Genomic DNA, 20,762 nt, shown 5'->3' with positions numbered 1-20,762 from the left:
CATTTTTAATTTTTTTATATTTTCTCCCCTAACAGATTTTTTGTTTTTCAATTGAATTTTACAGGTTATAGGTCACATTAAAGATGGGAAATGTTGTGAAATGATTTATTGTGGTCTCATGTTTTATATCAAAAACCTGGCATTTTAACAGGGGTGTGTAAATTTTTATATCCACTGTAGACAGTCTGCACTTAGTAAAGCTAGGACAAAGGCAAAATCAGCATGCAGAATGAAGTGTGACTTCAAACACTGCTCAATTTAGTGTTTGTTTTTCTTAATGGCTGATGGCATAACAATTTAAAAAGGTATATATGAAAAGTATCTTTCTGATAAACAGGATAACTTCATTCAAATCACTAACCTAAGAAAACAGTTTTTTGCTCCCTTTTTTCCCTATCTGGTAGTCTAAATACTATAATTCAGTTGAATACATCCCTCCATACATCAGTATTTTTTCCTACAAGACTGTCTGCCTCTGATGTAGTCACTTTGCTAGAGTTGTGCTCCTATCTATCTATATATCTGTATCTATCTATCCATCTATATAACTATATATATGTGTGTGTGTGTGTGTGTGTGTGTGTGTGTGTGTGTGTGTGTGTGTGTGTGTGTGTGTGTGTGTGTGCGTGTATGTATTAGGGATATCTATCTTTGCAGATTCACATCTATGAGGAAGCAATTGAAAATGATGTCTGGAAAGAGGGTTTAATTTGGCCAAAGCAGTTCTGAGTACAACAGAAGAAAGTCTTGGCTTTAAGCTGGGAATGGAACCTTAGGTTTTATTTAGGAAAGACTCCCTTATTGTGCTGTTTGCCTAGGGGAGGGTGGTACTGGACTCATGTAATGATCACCATGGAATTAAGGTACTTTAGTTGTCTCTATTTAAAGTTTGCAGTTTTCCAACCTGGATTTCCCGATCTCATATTTAGTTTTGGGTATGTAATACCTGATCTGCTTTAGTCCGTTTCTACTGCACTTCCCTGTCCTGCTAAAAATCAGAATATAGTAGCATGATCGCAGCACCTTCACATCTAATTTACATTAGAGAGTTATCTTATTAAAACTGTGAAAAAGTTCCATATTTTGGCACCCAGAATGAATGAAGAATGCCATGAGATTTTGGAGACGAAACAATGTACTGACTGTTGGGTTCTGTTTTTAGAATTGAGATTGAATTTCTACTTAGCATCCTACAGTTGCTGTTTGTAATTCAAACTACCACTTCAGAGCTTGGCTCCAAGGCTTATGGAGAAAATAAGCACAAAAACAGGCTGGAGTCACTGATGGATGCACAATAAATGATAACCGAAGAAAAGTAACAAACTACTTTATTCGACCATAAACTAGTAAATCATTTAGCGCTTTCATCCAAGGACTACACTTTTGACTTTTCTCTTTTTAAGACCAACAATGACAACCTACGAACTGGCACTAGACCTAAGCGGCCCATGGAAGTTAGAACGTATTCAGCTGTCACACATAATGCAATTAACATGCCTAAAGGTACTGTACCAAATAGTTCTAGCCCCAAATGTAAGGGGGCTGTATCTACAAGCATCGGACATGGTGTAGATCAACTTGACTGTTTTCTAGCTAAGGATTTTAACTTTGGTCATGAACATTTACCTACAGTTCAACCTAATGATAATTGTATGTCCTCAAAAGGGACTTTGTAGGATTTTATTTATACCTTGGGTAAAAACGTAATAGCTAGGTTTAAAAATAGACAATGCATATTTGAATAGATGTATTGAATTAAAAATTGTACCCATGGGACTATGTTTTTTCAAAGTCCATATGGGTATAGTAATGGATGATAAGAATATACAGGATTTTAACAAACTATCTGACAGTTTTGGCATGGAATTTATGAGAATGTTGATTATGAAAAATTAAGTAAGTTGTTAGATGAAGTAGAAAAATTGAATAATTTTATAGTTAATGATATACTATTTCCTCAATGGAAAGAATTGTATGACAAACAATTTATTTATGCAGATAAAAAAGCTAATAATATATATAACAAGAAGAACAAAAAAATGCAGAGAGATTCTATGCAATATAATAACAAGAAAGCATACATATGGAAGAAACATATGTCTAATGAACATACACCAGTTCATAAGTATAATGATAGGTATGATAGACAAGAGCATCATTATAACACTGGACATAATAGTTTTCATGAAACATACACTCAGCAAGGAAAAAAATTTTACAAGGAGAGACAATACGGAGCAAACACGATGCAGCAAAAATGTTGGAAATGGAAAAAGCAGAGACAGAATTGGTTTAATGCAGAGACAAAATGGTTTGACATATAGTTCTCCGCTAGACCACTTATTACCAAAAGATCCTCAGGATGTAGCCAAGACGTCTAATTCAATAGTTAGGTGTTACAATAATTTCAACATTTATAATTACACCAATATGGAGTTAGAACTTCAACATTTTACATTACTAGCCAAAGGTATGACATTTGTGCCTAGGCCTTCATTTAATTTGATAGACACTATTATTGAAATCAAACTTTTTACTCGTAAATTAAATTTAGCTATGTGTTTCAAGAATACATCTGACTCTAAGACAGTAGAAATAAAGAAAAAGAGCTGCTTCATACCTCCTACACATCCCAGTATTGGATTATTTGAGAAAGCGGTGATTAATGAAGTATACAACATTAATAGACAGTTAACAAAAATGAAATGTCAAGACAATTTAAATACAAATGAGAGAAAAATATTAGAAGAACTGACTATTAATAATGACATAAGAGTAATGAAATCGGACAAAGGGGGAGGGGTAGTATTATTTAATACCTACGATTATGTTAATGAAATATATAAGATTTTATATGACTCTGGCAATTATGAGACCGTATCCACTAATGAGATAAATATAGGTTACAAGCGTATAGATATGTGTATAGAGGAACTATTGCTTGACCAACGTATTACTAAGGATACGTATGATTTCTTAAAGGTTGAACATCCTACTTTAGCTAGTATGGTAGGGATTCCTAAGATACAAAAAAATATTGAACAGTACCCTTTCGTCCTAAAGTTTCGGGCAACTGATCTAAGATTTATCCCCTTGGTGTCCTTATAAATAGATGGCTCAAACCCATCTATGGAAATATTGTACATTTGGTTAAAGATTCTTGGTCATTTTTAGCTAAATTAACTGATAACAAATGGTCTGAGGATTGTACATTTATTACCATCGATGTCGTGGATTATTTTCTAGTATACCAAAAGAGGAAGGATTGGAATATTTTTGTAACAGTCTTTCCAAATATTCAGGTTTAGAATGGGATAGAATTTTAATTATCATGGAACTTATGTCATTTGTTTGGATCATAATTACATCCATTTTGAACTTTAAACAAGTAAGGGACGTAGCTGTGGGGGCGGCTTGCACTCCCATATACGCTAACTTAGTTATGTTAGAATGGGAAACCACTCATTTTTTTACTTGTGAAGTTTTTGAACAATTCTAGTACTTTTTTGAAATTTACATCCACATCTAATGATGAGGGTATAGCCTACTTGGATATTTATATTACTAAGACGAAAACTGGTTTTAAATCTAACATATATAGGAAAAAGACGTTCTCGAATGGCTATTTAGAATTTACCAGTTGTCATCCGCGTAAGATGATGAAATGTATTTACAAAGGTCAATGTATTCGGGCGGCTCGTATGATCTCCGAGTACAATGATGTTTTGAGAGAGATTGAGCATATTCAGGACATGTTTAAAATGAGGGGGTACCCAGAATTGATGCTTAATAACATCTCTAGGTATGTAGTGAAAGAATGGGGTAAAAAATTCCCCCCATTATTAGGTAGAGAGTTTAATAATAACAAAGAACTTACTGTGGAAACTAACAAATTCGGGAGAGCCTGCATTTTGGAATATTCACCATATGTAGAATTTATTAAAATAATTATTAGAAATAATTGGAATTTGTTACCTATAGACGATGAAGTAAGTAACATGATAGGAACTTCCCCGATATTTGTATATAAAACAGGCCCTAATATAAAAAAGAAAGTAGAACAAACATTTTCTAATACGTGTGATGTTAACACTTATGGTAGTACAAAAAATGTGGTTCATGTAATCAATGCCACGCTATACTACAAATGGACAATATTACTTTAGACAATGTTAATAGGACAGTTATTAAATTTAAACAGGGTAATTGTAATACAAAAAATATTATTTATCTGGCCAAATGTGTTTTATGCTCAGCTTTCTACATTGGAAAAACTGAACGTTTCTTTAGAAAACACATTTATGACTATTTATATTGTATTAAGACGAATGATTTGAATAATACTTTGAGCAGACACATATTTGAACATGGTGAAAAGCACGTGTTTAAATTTGCTATTATTGACCAAGTAAAAATGGAACCTACAGGTGGAAATTAGAAGGCCATATTAAGTAAAAAAGAAGTAATATGGCAAATTTTTACGGACGCTGGTAGAAAACCAGGATTGAATGATTACTTTACTATTCAACCTATATTAGAATTACGTTACTTTACGTTATACATAAACACATTCTGAGATGTCTTCTTGTTTATAACAGGTCATTTTATTATTATTATTTTTCAATCAGTAATAGGATATACTTATTGAAGAATGGTTATGTGATTTTCACTTCATTCAGGATTATATTTCCATGCCAATGAATTCTATAGTATGGTTATAGTTATTTTTAAGTCCAATTTTAACATTCATTTAGATTAGCAATATGCATTATAGACACTACATTAAACATTTCTTTGATGTCTATGTTAGGATTAGTAAGGTTTGTTATTAATATTTTTTTTTGTATTTTGTTGTATGTTGCTATGACAGTTTTATACATGGTTGTTTTTAAATTTACATTGTATGTATTGTTACCTTTAGGTACAATGTTGCTTTAAGCTACTTTGACTTGGAGGCGGGATTGGCGCCAAAAAGTTTTTAAAAAAATTAAAAAAAAAAGTTTTATCAGCCAGTAAAAAGGCATTCTGAAGAAGTCCACTCACGTGGATGAAAGCGCTAAATGATTTACTAGTTTACGGTCGAATAAAGTAGTTTGTTACTTTTCTTCAGATATCATTTATTGTGCATCCATCAGTGACTCCAGCCTATTTTTGTGTTTTTTTACTTCTGTTGTCATTTTGGCTGGCGTTTTTTCAGCTTATGGAGAAAAAGAAGACTGCTCTGACAAGAGCAAGACAGTGGTATTTTCTGCTCAGTGTAACAATAACAAATGTCGACATTTTGATTAAGGCTGCCTGCAGTATTTGGACATCACAAACAGAAGCAGCTGATATTCCATTTTCTAAGTACTTCCTTTTCTTCTGTTTCAGTTCAATAACAGATGGATAGCATTATCAGATTTCAGCGAACCTGATTTTATAAGGTCTGAGTAGCCAGATCTTCAATCTATGGAAGGCTTTAGACATTATTTGCTTTTCCAACCCATTGCTCAGGTGTTCCAGTTGCTGTTATACAACACTATATGTAATGTTCTAAAATGGGAAATATCTTGTAAGCAACAAAGGCCAAAAACTGAGCTAGAATTGAATTAGAAAAATGGCTAGATCACAATGTCTTTAGTTGAGTTCATTCACCACTTGAGATAATTTCTTGCCCCCCCCCCCGTAACTTAATCTCACATTGAGCTCACAAAAATTTACAGTAAGTAATTTTGTGGATATAGACAATTTCAGACCCAGTAACAGTTTCATTATTCTGCCATGAATGCACACTGAAAGCAGCCTACCTCTTTCTCCTCAGGGTTGTCATATATTGGCAAAGAACTACTCTACCCTCTTTTTAGGCTATGTAAATCTGCCCTATGTACCAACCTAGCCAAACAAGGATAGATCTCAACTGTCCAGATTTTTGCAGAATGTCCAGATTTTTTGGTCTGCTCCTCATAACATTTAAGGTTTTCTAGCATATCATTGAGGACTGAAGTCACTAAATAATGACATACATTTGAGTTTCAGAATTCATATACTTTGGAAAAATGAATGCCAACACAAAAACTGATATTCTAGCAATGCTCTAAGTTTATAAGAGCAACAGTTAAAATCTGTCCCTGTTTTGGGCTTTTGTACTCACATTGTTTTAGGCTTTATCTAGATTTCTTGCACTAAGAAGTTGAGAGGTATACAGGACAGTATAAGGGTGACACTTGCAATGCTAGAAGCCTAAATAGGAAACAGACATCCTTAGAATTCTGCCAAACCATAGAAAACTCTTTTCCTAACAAATGTAGAAATCCAGACCCCAAAATTAAACTCAAAGATAAAACAAAAAGCTTAGAAACAAAATGAAGTCCTCCAAAACCATAACCAAATCCTCCAAAGCAAAGTATGAATTTAGTTGCCTCTACAGTCAAAGGTGAGCACAAATTCTTCTTCAGCTATATTAGAAACCTACTCTCACTGGTAGCATAGAGGAATAAAACCCTGATTACAACCCAGGTGACTCAAGTATGAATAACACCTTGGGCACTTGACAATGAGGGAGTACTGATGAGAATGCCTATCCTGGGTCTGTATGAACATGCTGGGCTTATCTGTAATGAAGATGCGGTGCAGGCTGGAGCTCAGAGAGATGATGCCAGGCTTGAAGGGGTTTGGAGAATTGAGAAAGTGTGACTGCCCTTGGACCTGGGCCAAGGATTTGCATTCATGGTGACTCCACATTGCTCACCCAGCCTATTACAGATGTCACTATGTGGGGGCGGAGGGACCCAAGGTATTACAGAAATCCCACACTAGGCTGTAGAATAATGACTTTTCACCTGGTCAGTCTCACTCTGCAGTATGTTCAGGTGCTGACCTTACAGCTTCCATATGGAGACCTTACAATCCTGGAAAGAAGGGAGTCCTTTCCAGTAAAAGGCCACCTGGAAACTGGGAAGGTGGGTTAACAGAGAGTTAGTACAAGAAGCCCAATGTTAGCAGCAGGTGGTATAGTAAGAAAATTATATCTAAAACCTCAGGAACAAAACCAGCACTGCTCTGAGCTGATACATAACAGCTCCCTCTACTTTGCCCCAGAAGACATAGCAAAAAAATCTTAGTTTAGAATTCTCCCCTCTATCTCCGGGTCTATATTAAATCACTGAAGAGGCGTTTCAGTGAACACCTCTTTGGTGACACATAATGAATGCACTAAACTGCGAACATTCAGAACAGTGAAATCTTTCCCTGGGAAAGAAATCGTTGATGTCAGCGTTCGCGGTTTTGTGCGTTCGCTGTGTATGTTTCACTGAAGAGGTGTTCACTGAAACGCCTCTTCAGTTATTTAATATAGACCCCTATCACCAACTAGTCCATACATGCTAGACACTTTATTGCCCTACCCTGATACATCACCCCTGAAAAACTTTTAAATGCTTTCTTGGATATGAAAAATATTACCTCATTGGGGTATGACAATGAAACCTGATAGTAGACCAATGGCAGTTTTTGGTGACTGCTGTTTCAGTGAAAATGTTTCTCCAAAAACAATTGTTCACTGACAGGTGAGATTCCCTTTTCTCCACTACAGTGAGACCTCAGAGTAGGTATATTTAAGTTCAAGGAGTGTGGGAAGTGCTGGGTGGGAGTGTTTTCATTTGCATAAAAATGTCGTTCTATCAACATTACTCCTCTGACAATGTACCAGGGTGCTTTCTCATAAATATAGACATTAACAGCCTAAAGCAACTTAACCCAAATCAGTTTACATTTGTGAAGGTTAGATCCTGAATGCTTAACCTGTTCAACCTTTTTGAAAAAGTCACTGAAGCCTTCTATTCCCATGGTTTAACTCCCATTTGAGTCTTGTCTATATTTTTGTCTCTTCCATTTCCACTAGGTTCACCCTGCTGTCCTATACTTGGTTACTACTCATCTACTTTGCTGTTCTGTGAGATTTTGTCTTTTTTTTATTATTTTTATTTTTACATTCTGGACACATTTTGTTGTCTTTCTCTGGGTGTGTCTAAATTTGTTGTAACGTGTCACTCTTACATTCCTGCATCACCTCTATGTCTTTTCCAGATATTTTCCCATATCATTTTCCAAGGGAAAATTAAAAGACAGCTGTTGCTATTGTTTATCTTGATTACAGGCCCGTAAATCCTTTGTTTAAACTCCTATACATCCTCTATGTCAAAAAAAGCTTTACTTGGTCACTATTATGCTGCACTTATACAGTCAGTAAATATTTTCCTCAGACTGAAATCAGACATCCTCTGCTTGATTTCAATTTACAGCATATATTTTTTTCTTACTGAGGCCTTCTGAGTAGTCCAGCAGTTTTATGAATATCTCTGAAAGGGGATAACTTCTAGCCATTTTGCCTGTCTTCTCTCATTTTGTACTGCAAAGGAATAACAGCACGCTAATACATGTTTATTTCTGTTTTCTTCCTCCTGGCATTTGCGGCCTTCTTTGCAGGTTCTTTCAGTCACTGATTCTAGGACTGCTGGCAGCACAAAGCTATCATGTGGTAACTGCATTACAATCTACTGCCATTCATAATCCCTTTTCCTGTATTCTGAGGAATCTGATGTTGTTTCTTCGTGACTGTTTCTCTAAATCCTCCCTTTTTTTCGTCTTCTTACTATGTCTTTCAGCTCTACAATTTTATTGTTTTAGATTTATGGATTCATAAATATTCCAGGGCCACTAAGACTATCTCAGGTAGGACCTTCATGCTCAAGGAGGGCCATAAAGTCAATCCTAGAGTAAATTTGTGAATACCCATCCAGTTTATTTTTAACGGTAGCTAGTAAGTTGCACTGCTCATCATGCAGGGGGGAATTTATTCCAGAGTTTTGGAGGCAGTGGGTTGTAAACCTATCCCTCCATTGTGCTTTATTTATCTGCTGGTGAAAATTTAGGTTACTGGTTCTAGTACTGCAACCATACCTCTCAACCTCCTATAGCAAGAAATCTTTAGAAAGCCATACATAAAAGGGGGACAGAAGCTCAAAAATAGGGACAATGTTTAAATATTGCTGTTACAAACTTAGAAAGTTGATAGAATAACAGGTTTTGTATTAGCATGAATTTTCTTAAGGGCATGACGTCTGAAACTCAAATGCGTGTCATTATTTTCGAACTCCAATCATTAATTATTTGCCATTAATTTGACAGAAAACCACAATTATATGAAAAAGACCCAAAATATGAGGCAAAAATCTGTACATTCTGCAAAAATCGGTACAGTTGAGAGGTATGACAAGAGATATTTGGCTTCCAGAGAAATGGGGGGGGGGGCAATTAGGTTTTTTAATAGTGAAGTAAGCAAGACAAAGATTTCCCCTCAAAAGTCTATAAGACACTGAATAATGGGCTCTTGGTAACTCAAGGACTTTAGGCCTGTGATTTTTTTGGTTAAGAACCTTTAGGGACTTTCTAATCATTTTTTTATATTTAGGGACATACATCCCAACTGGAGCATTGTACTCAATAACTGGCCTAATGAATGCTGAGTATAAAGGAGTGATTGCCTCTTGACTTCAGTGATATTTTTTTAGCAATTGGCTGGGATAAATAAAAGGATCTCCTCATGACTGTTGTTACATGATGGTTAATAGAGAGAGGGAGCTATCACCTCAAGTACCTAGGTCCCCAACTACATTTTCATTTTGTAGAGCTATATTGTCAATATGATGAGAGGAGGGGGTGGCTGACAAATGTGATGATACTACATATCTCTGCATTTAGTTTGACCCATTTTTAGCACAAGAGTTTATTAGTGTGAATTCTTTCTGGAGGGTTTGGACATCATAGGATGACTTAACAACAACCTTCAATTTGCAGTCGTCTTCAAAATTCATTAGCCTGAGGTCTTGTCTTACTACTTGGAGATCTGGGAAGTAAATTCTAAAAAATAAAGGTCCCAGCACCAAACGCTGAGGGACACTGCTGGTCAATTTCATACTTTCAGATGCAGTACCTACAACTCGCACTGTGTGGGTTCTGCCTTTCAACTAGTTTGTTATCCATCTTAATACATATGGATCAATTTTTAAATTATTTAGTTTTTGTCTGATGTCATTATGGAGAATGGAGTCAAAGTTCTTAGCCAGGTCAAGATATATCACATGCACTGCATGGTCACCATCTACAGCCTCAGTGACCTTTTCAAAGAAATGTACCAGTTTAAATAGGCAGGATCTATCCTTCCCGAAAACAAACTGTTGGGGTCAAGTCAGATAAGATTCTTGATCATAGTTTATAAGATCGGCTATAATATATTTCATGGCTTTGCAAATGAGGCTTGTAGGGCTGATAAGGTATGTTATTTCTCAGGTTGGTTGAAAGGCCACCCTTATGGAAGGGAATCACCACTGCTATGCACCACTTATCAGGGGCAACGGGTAAGCTGTCATATTTATGTATTAGTCTTTGTGGTTTGGTCAGCAGTGATTTCTGAAAATATGTTTATTTTGAATTTGTATTACTTAGTATAAGCTCATGTTAGTAATAGTAGTTAAGGTGTACTTATTTACATGGTAATCTCACTTGACACAACTGTCCTAGTTTAAAGGTGACCCCCAAGAGCACTGCCTGGTTAAGTGACTTGCTCAGCGTCACACAGTCGACAAATGAAGATGGAAATAATCAAACCTTGCACTCTGGCCATAGGAACAGCTCATTATCAGCTCAGAGATTTAGTCCTCTGATATGACTGCCAGACAGGATAACCATTTCAACCAGGCAGGCTACAGACATAGATGAAAATGCAATTCTATCCTTCCAGCTGCTTTCTAATGTGGAATGAAGGGGGATTTACTGGAGATATTGCTTGTCTAAAACAAACAAACAATTTATGTCTCCACATAAAGAGCAATCTAAAACCTAGTAGGATCTAGATCCTCTTCATGCAACTACTAAATATTTAAAGTACAAGACTAATTGTGGGGGTAGATTGTATAGACAAACTTAAGGCTCTAAATGCATGTGTCTATACAGTGCAGTCAGCCATGCTGCCGTTGGATGGACAGCAACTAATCAAATTTAGGTACTTGTTGTTTTAATCAATTTGGAAAATAATCACCATCAAGCTTAGATTTATATATCATACTGTTTTGAGGGGCAATATTTCATAATATCAACATTTTCAAAGAAAAAAATTCACCAAACAATGTAACTATCTGAGGTTTAATATATATTTTCCACAAAAAAGACATTAAATGTGATGATAAGGAGGGCTAGCCAATTTTCCAATAATTCCATATTGGTTTTCATATACTGTCTGTTTAATTCTGCCACAGATCACCCAGAATGCAGTATCATTGTCCAAACTACCCAGATGTTAACTCCAGATCAACAACAGAAAACTTGTAACTATTAACTACTAAATCACAGAAATTCTGACCTCTGGTAGGAGATGATGTCATCAAAGTCAAGTTACCATCATTCATATCACTTTAAAATGCTTTCATACTCTCATATGTATATGGGTCTACTTTCATTTATTGAAAGTACACCTCTTTGAATGCTAAATACCTGAACTCACGTCAGCGAAAGTGCAGTTTTCCGAAAACGCACTTTCACAAACCACAGATAAGCGAATTCCATTTGGTTGTTGTGGAATCCTTTGAAAGTAGAGGTGGTGTGTTTTTTCTTATTTTTTACAGTTATAATGGGAGTGTAAGGTTTAGGTCAGTTGAGGCTTTTAGGTATAGGTTGCAGTACAATGAGGATAAGGAAATGTACCATTTTCCCCACAGTAGTGCGATCTTGGAGTTGGTATATATAATTAGCAGAGGTGCGTGGAGTACAGGGGGGCTTGCCCCCCTGCAAAACTTTGTTTTTAGTTTTTATTGTAGTTTATTTTTCCATTTTACTTATCTGTGGTTCATGAAAGTGCATTTTTGGAAACCTGCACTTTCACTGACTTGAATTCAGGTTTTTAGCATTCAAAGAGGTGTACTTTCGATAAACTAAAGTAGACCTATATATTATAGTTCTGCAGGGCAAAAATAGATTCTTGGGAAAGGAAATACTGTGTTTAGGGTATAGCTATCTTTTAATAAATGCTTGAAACAAGACTTCTTTTTGTAGACTGGAGAGCATTATTCTTTACTTTAAGGAATAATACACCTGAGTTACCCTATGTCAAAGTGTCACAGTATCTAAACTAATTTATATGCAAACCGTAACCTATTTTTTACATAGGCTCCCCTGCTCCCAGCATAAAAAAAACTAGTTTCAACTCACTTGTTGACAAAATAGCTTATTTGCTCTCTTCTATTTTTGGTGAGTTTGTTAGGCTGCTTCTCACCAAGAGAAGCAATGGTGTACTATTACCCAAGCACCCTTCCCAAGAAGGTCCGACTTATCATATTCTTATCAAATGTCTGATAAGCAACCAACTTGTACATTGCAAAGAACTTCCCCTTTACAAAATGTCACTACAGTCATCAGCCAGTGTGTAGTGTAGTGTGAAAATGTGTCATCCTCTGCCTTTGTGGTTCAGAATGTCTAGTCATTCAGCAGGCTAATAAGACACATTGGATATATAATCTGCACAGTGTATATTTGTGACTGCTATGTGGTTACAAGTTGTGAACTCATGAAGTGTTTGCCCCTGACTCTTAAGCTCTACTGATCACAGTATCCAGCTTCCAGCTTGAATCCTGTAAAGATGAACTCACTTTGTTTTTTATTTTTCTGCTACAAATCTGAAAAATTACACAGAACAGATTACCTGGAACTATTTTAGTAATTTTTGTCCACAGGGACTATACAGCATGGAAGCAGTTCACGAGTGGTAACATTGCAAAATCTATACCAAAAGGAGCATCTACAAAATTGAGCATGGCAGCATCATTCGCAAAAAAAAAAAGAAAAAGAAAGAGAGAGAAAGAGAGAGATGCACAGCAGCAATGGGTACAGTCTAAAAGGGGTTACAGCTTAGGGACAATGGTTGCAACTATAGTTTGAATTTTTTTTTTCTTTTTCATTTTATCATGAGCGGACAGGTGATCCGCTGTGGCGACCCCTAACCGGGAAAAAGCCAAAAGAAGAAGAAGAAGATTTTGTCCTCCTAACCTGCCATCCATCAAGCCTCTCAAATCGCATGCCTGCCCCATTTTCCTGGTGGTAGGGACTTAACCCTATTGGGGGGACTGTGTAGGGAACTGTTTTCATCTGCTCAGGCATTAGAGGTGGACTACACTGTCGCTGGCATCCCCGCCATAACAGTATTATTATTGTGTAGCCTTACCCCACCCCGTGGTGGTGATATGCAAATCCAGTTCATTGTGTGGGCTGCCTATGCTCCCACCATGGCTAACTATGTGGCTCCTTGATATGTGCAGACAGGAGTTACCATCACCATCTTGGGCAGCCACAGAGCATGCCCTTCCCACCTGACTGTTGCTTGTCAGTACTATGTACAACCTCAGCCACACTACGCAGGAGCAGCAAAACCAGCCAGTCAGGATCCACCATCCCCATGCCCCATCCCCAGCCCTGCCCAACCTTCCCTGCCTTCCAATCAGTCACCTGAGTTCCTAATCAAACCCAGGTTGCCTGGGGTGTACACAGGGGTTTATCCCTCTAGGCCACCAGGTGGCTGCCTATAGTCTGAACTTAAGAAAAATGAGCCAGCAGCAATTCAGCCCATAAAAGTTAAAAGTAAATAAATGGATTAGACCACTAGACATGGCCCATTTTTGTAGAAAACTAAAGCTAGTATTTGAGCTGACCAGAGGAAATTTGAACAGGACATTGGTCATATTCATGTACAGTATAAGGGTAATATGGCAGAGTTTTATTGAAAAAATAAATGGGAGAACTTAAAAAGAAAAGCTTTATGTGAAAGGCAGAAAAGATTGAAATAAACATGAGAATGTAATTTCTTTTGGATGTTAATGGTGAATAGATTGCCAGTAAAATCACAGATGTAATACGAGAGACATGAAGAAAGGACACATAGTTTGTGTAATACTGAAGAAACTATAGAACATGGCTGTGAATCTTAAGGTTAGAAGAGTAAAATAATGTGGGCAGTAGCCATATACAGGGAATAAGCTTTTCACAGATACAGACTGTGTGGCTGCACAGTGGTCAAAATAGTGTAATATGTAGTACATGTAAATAACTACATAGTGACATGTAAATGAAGAATCCCATACCAATGAGACACATGCATATGAAGGAGCCTCAAATGGTGGACTGATTCGTGACATATAAAAAGGCAGTGCTGTGTAGCCATACTTCCCCATTCTGAGCACTGATTTGTAGGGTGTACGTGACAGAAGAGTATATTAGTACCTGCAGCAGGAGTAGTAGTATAGTAGCACATTTTAATATCTGCCATCAGAGGCACTGTTCACAGTGTCATGGATCCCAGCCATCTGCCCCCACAGTAATTAGGTCAACTGGTGCCCTGTCCATTTTCTCAGTTATCCCCTCCCTCCATCTCAACTACAGTTGTGGAACAAAACAAATGTTCACTAGGCAAAAATCTACTGTGTTTCTTCTTAATAGCTCTTTGCACTATCTGAAACTCATTTTACCTTGATAGAGTTTCTAACATACATTCACTGCGAGCAAGTCATTTAAGCAGCCACAATCTTAACCACAGCTGCTTAAAAACCTTCAACTGGTGTTTGCAACTGCAAGCAATCGGCACTTATGCACACCAATCACACCACTGACTTACAGGGAGTTACTGGCATTTTTTATCACACCCACTAGTAGCCTTCACCTGGGGTAGCCATCCTCTTCTCATCACCTTAGCAGTAGTTTTACAGTCTACAGCAAGACTGGATCTGCTCTGTTGTAGGGAAGTAGTAAGACTACAGGACTGTGCAGATGCACCATGTGGAGGTGTCCCACAAAATGACCCTGATTAGTGATAGAGCTCACAACCTGGACAATGCGCATAACTTGGGAGGCCAGCCATATGTCCACGGGCACCACTGATGCTCCTTCACCAATGGTCTATATAGTCTGATGTTGGATAACCTTTGCCTAACCAACTTGCATCTAAACCTTCACATGGCCACAGACTGCAAGAACTCTGAAGGCAGACTGAATGACTGCTGAAATGTGTCTAATGGATGCACCTAAGAGGGCAACATTTGCCACTAATGGCCTTAGAAGCATTGTTGCTCATTGTCCTTATACTCCAGGTCACTGTGTGATCCTCCCCACAAGCCAAGAGGCATATTCACCTGTTGTACTTTACCATGTGTACCATCTATGCCTGGATCACGGACATACACGTCTGTTGATTAATTCTGAGTGCAGTGTGCATATTAGGGCCAGTTTCACACCTCCTGCACCTCTCCCATTGGTGGGCTTGTCCACTAAACAAACAGTGAGCATGTCCCCTGCTGTATGACCAGCTGACAGAAGTGGAGCCCATGTGGGACTCTTAAATACAGGATGTCTGCCATGTTATTGTGAGGCCATGTTCTCAATCACTACCTCCACAGAGGTCTGTGTAATGGTGGATGTGATGACCTCCTTCCCCTGTAGTGCTACAGGCAGTGTTGTGTTATCACAGTGTACCACATCATCAGCCACTGGTGTCCTGCTAATGGCAACACTGTGTTGTCTTAGTGAACTGTACCCTCCACCAGTGGAACCTCTGAATGCATAAAAAACTATGACACTACTGTCAGCTCACATACAGATATGCTTCCATATCCCCCCTGTGGCATGCATACTGGTTCACATGGAAACACTGTTATACAATAAGACTGAATGTGTACCTTGTTGTGCAGGATGTTGCACTTGCGGGACAGAGGTCATGCAATGGTGTGTGCTATAGTGTACTATAATGGACCTTACTAAACTGGTGCTTCCCCAACTGACAATGAGTGGTTCATAGGTAGATACTAGGCTATCAGCCCAAGGGCCTACGTAAGCCTAGCCAACAAGGTTCCCTGGCTTATGCCACCCAAGAAAGTTCTTTTCCTGTGCCACTGTCAAGCAGAGACACAGAAGTGATCCCCGGGGTGTATTTCCTATTTCCCATCCACTCATCAAGATTTTTCTTGAAGAGTGCTAATGAAGAACTTTGCTTGACATAGATGGGTAGCCTGTTCCAGAGTATGGGAAGTCTCTGGGACAGGAATCTATCCCTCCAGCATGACCTGTTTATTGTGGTGTCAAGGTTTAGGTCCCTAGAGCGTGAAGCTCGGAGGGATTGGGATTTCTTTAGGTGTAGCATGTCCAACAGCTCTGGGTTTGACATAGCTTTATATGTTAGGCAGAGATTACCTCGGAGTAGGCGATATGCTACGGAGTAAAGCTGGAGTTTTTTGAGAAGGTCAGTGTAGGGCATTTGTTTGAGGCTAATAATCCTCTTTGTGAGGTACTTCTGTGGCCTTTCCAGCATCTGCAGATGTCTTGTGAGGTACATTCCAAAAGGGGCGTTGTACTCTATAATGGGTCTAATGAATATTGAGTAGAGAGGAACAATGACCTCTTTTTTCCTGGATGAAAACCCTTTTATGATGAGGTGCGCCACGTAGAAGGACTTCCTGACTACTGTGGTGATGTGACTATCAAAGGAGAGACTACTGTCCACCTGGGTCCCAAGGTCTCTTATCACACATTCGGTGGTAAGTAGATTGCTGCCTATGGGGTAGTTCATGGGTACAGAGTTTTTACGAAAAGGTGATGACACTGCACTTTTTGGCATTGAGCTTGAGGCCATGGCTTTGACACTAGGCATCTGTCTCAGTTGGTGCAGACCTGCTCCCATATCCAAAACACTCCTAGATATGAAGGGATGATCCACCGTGGCTGATGACTGACACCAAAAACTCAAATTCTGGCAGCCTATCCTGTGTTGGGGTTGTCCTCCCCCTGTGTTGGAATTGTCTGCCACAAAGTTCTCTGCCTTCTTTCTTGCATTGAGCATCACATTGGTAATGCTACATTGCTTCTGTTGTAAGGATCTATTATGGCTACCCAGAACATTCATATCCTGCACTAGTCCCTGCCGAATCTGGTCTTGGTACTGCCTATCTTCAGCATTTTTGCTCAGCAGGCACATACCATGTGTGTGGAGGTTCTCAGTAGTTGTTCAGTCTCATGGCTAGTGAACTTTTCTTGAAGATGCCTCACTTGGATAGCCATGGTAGTACTTGTACAACAAAGAATAAAATATATTACTCAACAGGTGTATACACTACTCTAAGACATGTGCATGACAATGGACATGGCCTCCCTCCTTATGGGTCTCATTAGCAGTTACAGTTTCTGCTGTGCACTACTTCCCCATACTATATGGTATGTAATTCTTGCAGTATCCTGTGTTCACAGCTTGCTCCCTCCCACACAGGCAGACATTAATGTGAAATGCAAATGTGATGGGGCCCCATTTACAAATGAATTTTTACTAGCAGTTTGGTTACTGGGTAGATAGGCTGGTCAAAAGACCCTTTTCAGCTATGACCTAATTTCCAGATGAGCACCATGAAACAAATAAAAGAATTAAGAGTAGCAGATATACAATTCAGATAGAATGTTAGAAGACACAATAAGATGTTCCTCACTTTCTGTGACAACAGCCATTACAGTGTTTGTAGTTCTGGAGGAGGTATTTTACCAGGCAGGACTCTTTCTTTCTTTCATTATATAATATTCATTGTCCACAGAGCTTTTACTTAAATTTCCTATATATCTTAGTCATACAGCTATAAAAAGCGTTGTGCAAGACAGTGACAGCGCTTTTAACCATGCTAACAGCAAGCTGTCAACACAGAGGCTACACAAATGAGGCTTTAAAAAATATGCATACACTTCTCTATCCATTCCTCTACAAGAGGACATTCAATAAAATGATAGCATGAGAATGGAAAAACTTGGTATGGTGAGGTTCGGTAATATAGGATGCTAGGCTTGACCATGTATTTTACTGGATTTTAGATGCATATTTCTGCAAAATATGATGCATTCATACCATGGTGAGTTCTCTACACATATTTGAGGCATTCATTTTGTAAAGAGCTAGCATTTCCCCATGTTGCTCACAGAATCTAATCAAAGTTGTCTAACCCTCATCTCTGATTACTTAAGATTATTTTATATGAAGGCAAACGAAGTGTTTAAACAGAACTCTTTGTTAACATGCACATGCCACTGATAAGCAAGCTGATGCACATGGCTGATAACATCAAAAAGGCTGGCTGTATTAACACTTGCAGTTCTATTTAATATGCTGAAACCTTGCAGTGCTCTGGGTTTGCATTTCAAAAAATATTCTTTACATAAGAATTTCTTTCACAATGAAGATAGGAAAGCTGATGTACTTTTTTAAAAATGGGCTCATAGTTGTGCATTGTGATTCAAAAATTACTAGCAAATTCATTTTCTCCAACTACATTTTTTTTGCCTGCACAGCCAGAGAACAGACCTTTAAGGAGAAATGTGTTAAAACAACAAACGTTCACAAAAGCATTAGGGGAGATCTGAGCACAGTGACATACACAAGACTTAACTGGTTAAAAACAGCCTCTTGTCGAAAGTTTATGCATTTTTGTACACATTTCTGAAGTTTAACAGGATATTTCCAAGGTGGACCTTCTAAAAAGCTATGTAGGGATTTGAAAAAAAAGACATTCTGAGCAATTCATTTAGCCATCTGTTTCTTCCAAGATTGTTTCTTCAAATCAACATCATGACCTACTGAAGCTTAACTTATTCACATACACGAAAGACCTACAGTTACATAGTTATAGGTAGTCAAACACAGCACTCTGGTCATTTCAATTTTCTCTGCATTCTGCAGATTTGTAATAGTTATTAAACATTGAAAGTTTGAAATTTGTTGTTTCTGAAACTTAAGCCATGCATACAGGATTCCAGTGTCCCTGCTCTAGCAGATGTCTATCATTTTACAAGTAGAAATGCTAAGTTACAAGACATGATACAACCTGTATACACCAGGAACAGCAGCAGCTCTTTGGGATATCTCACAAATCCACCCACACCCTTACAATGCTGGAAGTTTAATAACTACCGCAAATTATCTATTCTAGATGTTCTATTCTGCATGCTTTCAAAATACATACCACAGAAGTGGTTCATCTTCTGTATTTACAATTGTTTTAACACAGAATATAAAGCATTATAAACAAATCCCTTACTAAGCAGTTATTACACTTTGTGGTTTAGTAAAAAAAGTAAAAACTGAAAACAGTCCCTTGCTACGCAATGCTTTTCTGAAATGTTACTGTTTCTTACTATTCTTTAAGAGGAAAGAGCTGATTAATCAAAAATTATATAAGGTAACATGGTTTGAGGCGTCTGAGAGGAAGAACTTTACATTTGTATCAATACAGAAAACATTTCCTTGTTACATATCATGCATACTACAGACCACTCATGCATGAAGAAACAGACACACACAAATTACTTCTGCCCTACCTTTAGCTGCGACTTGGACACCTTCCCACTTTTTTCTACATCGAGAGCAGTGAATGCATACCAGATAGATTTCAGTAGCTCAGCTTTTAAATCCATTTTTTACAGATCACTTATCTTACACTTCCAAAGGCTGTATCAAACTTCAGAACATAACCTTAACCAAGAGTGATAGATAGCTAAGCTATAGTAATCAGGTGACCAAACATCAGAGAGGGGAGGAGCAGATAGCAAGGGAAAAGAGGAAAGCTCAACCAAAACTGAAGTAAATGGTTGTAGTAAAAGGGTAAAGTTTAAGTATAAGATCTCTTCAACAGTCTGAGACAGCTGATAATACATAACCACACAACGTCTTATAACTTCATGGATTTTATCTTTCATGAAGCATATCTACTTTTCCTGTACTACTTAATTTCAGCAGAACATTTCTAAGAATCAGAATCAAAACTTGTGGACACACTACAGAAAGATACGAGTACCATTTCGCTGAGTATTGACAAGAAGAACGTTTTCACCTCATGATCCTCACCATAAACTGATATTTTTCAAAATGTTTTTAATGAGTGTAGTTTCCATGAATTGCTAGTTGTTAACCTAAGCCCATTTATATTTATGACTTGGGAGTCATCAGAAAACATCGAAGAGCTATGTCATTGCATTAAATAATATTGAGCATCTATAAATGTGGTGCTTCAAGAAAGCTGGCATGCAAACTTTGAATCTTTGAGCTTATGTAAAGATGTTGTCCATTGTCCATTCAGCCAAATGCTCTGATATGAATGGCAAAATAACAATGGAAAAAGAAAGCATGAACTGGTAATATACAGCAAACACAACATCATGCAGCCACAGAGGAAGAAATAAACACGGGACTATATATTTTAACAGCAGATGAAGACTGCTTATCTCACTAATCTGTCCATGTACCTCCTTGTAGATTAAATTGCTAGTTCTCTTTAACAAACTGTTTAACTGCTCATTAGACTGCATGTCTCACAAACATTCTGTCCAGTGCTTTCCTGAATCCCGTTACTCATTTTGACCCTGGTACCTCCTTCAGAAAGCTATTTCATAAAGCTACATACAGTGTTAGTGGTACAACATGTAGCATACTCACCTTTGGTGCTGGGTTCTTTTCCCACTCCAGGTGACTGAATTACTAATACTACAGTGCACATTTGGGGTTAATTTGTACTGCGACAGGATTAAAATTATTTTAATTTTATTTGCTTTTGTTTACTGAGAAAGTCCGACTAGGCGTAGCCCCTTTTCAGTGGAGGCCTGGGGAGAAACGCTCCAATAACAACATCTAAAGCATAGTATGTGGCATCACAGTAAGATAGCAGTTT

At 37.8% G+C, this 20,762-nt stretch overlaps 1 protein-coding gene across 1 annotated transcript in view; it reads right to left on the bottom strand.

Moving 5' to 3' along the window:
- Positions 1-19,622, bottom strand: part of LOC122815715 (differentially expressed in FDCP 6 homolog) — a 762,040-nt gene extending 742,418 nt beyond the window's left edge. Inside the window, exon 1 of the mRNA XM_044088463.1 lies at positions 19,417-19,622. Coding sequence (XP_043944398.1) covers positions 19,417-19,512 — 96 coding nt within the window. The 5' untranslated portion in view covers positions 19,513-19,622. The remainder of the gene's footprint in view (positions 1-19,416) is intronic.
- Between the last annotated feature and the right edge of the window lie 1,140 nt (positions 19,623-20,762).

The sequence above is a fragment of the Protopterus annectens genome, chromosome 11.part0 (assembly GCF_019279795.1).
Source record: "Protopterus annectens isolate FY-2018-M chromosome 11.part0, PAN1.0, whole genome shotgun sequence".
NCBI lineage: Eukaryota > Metazoa > Chordata > Ceratodontiformes > Protopteridae > Protopterus > Protopterus annectens.
The sequence above is the reverse complement of the archived record's forward strand: the minus strand, read 5'-3'. Positions and strand labels throughout refer to the sequence as shown.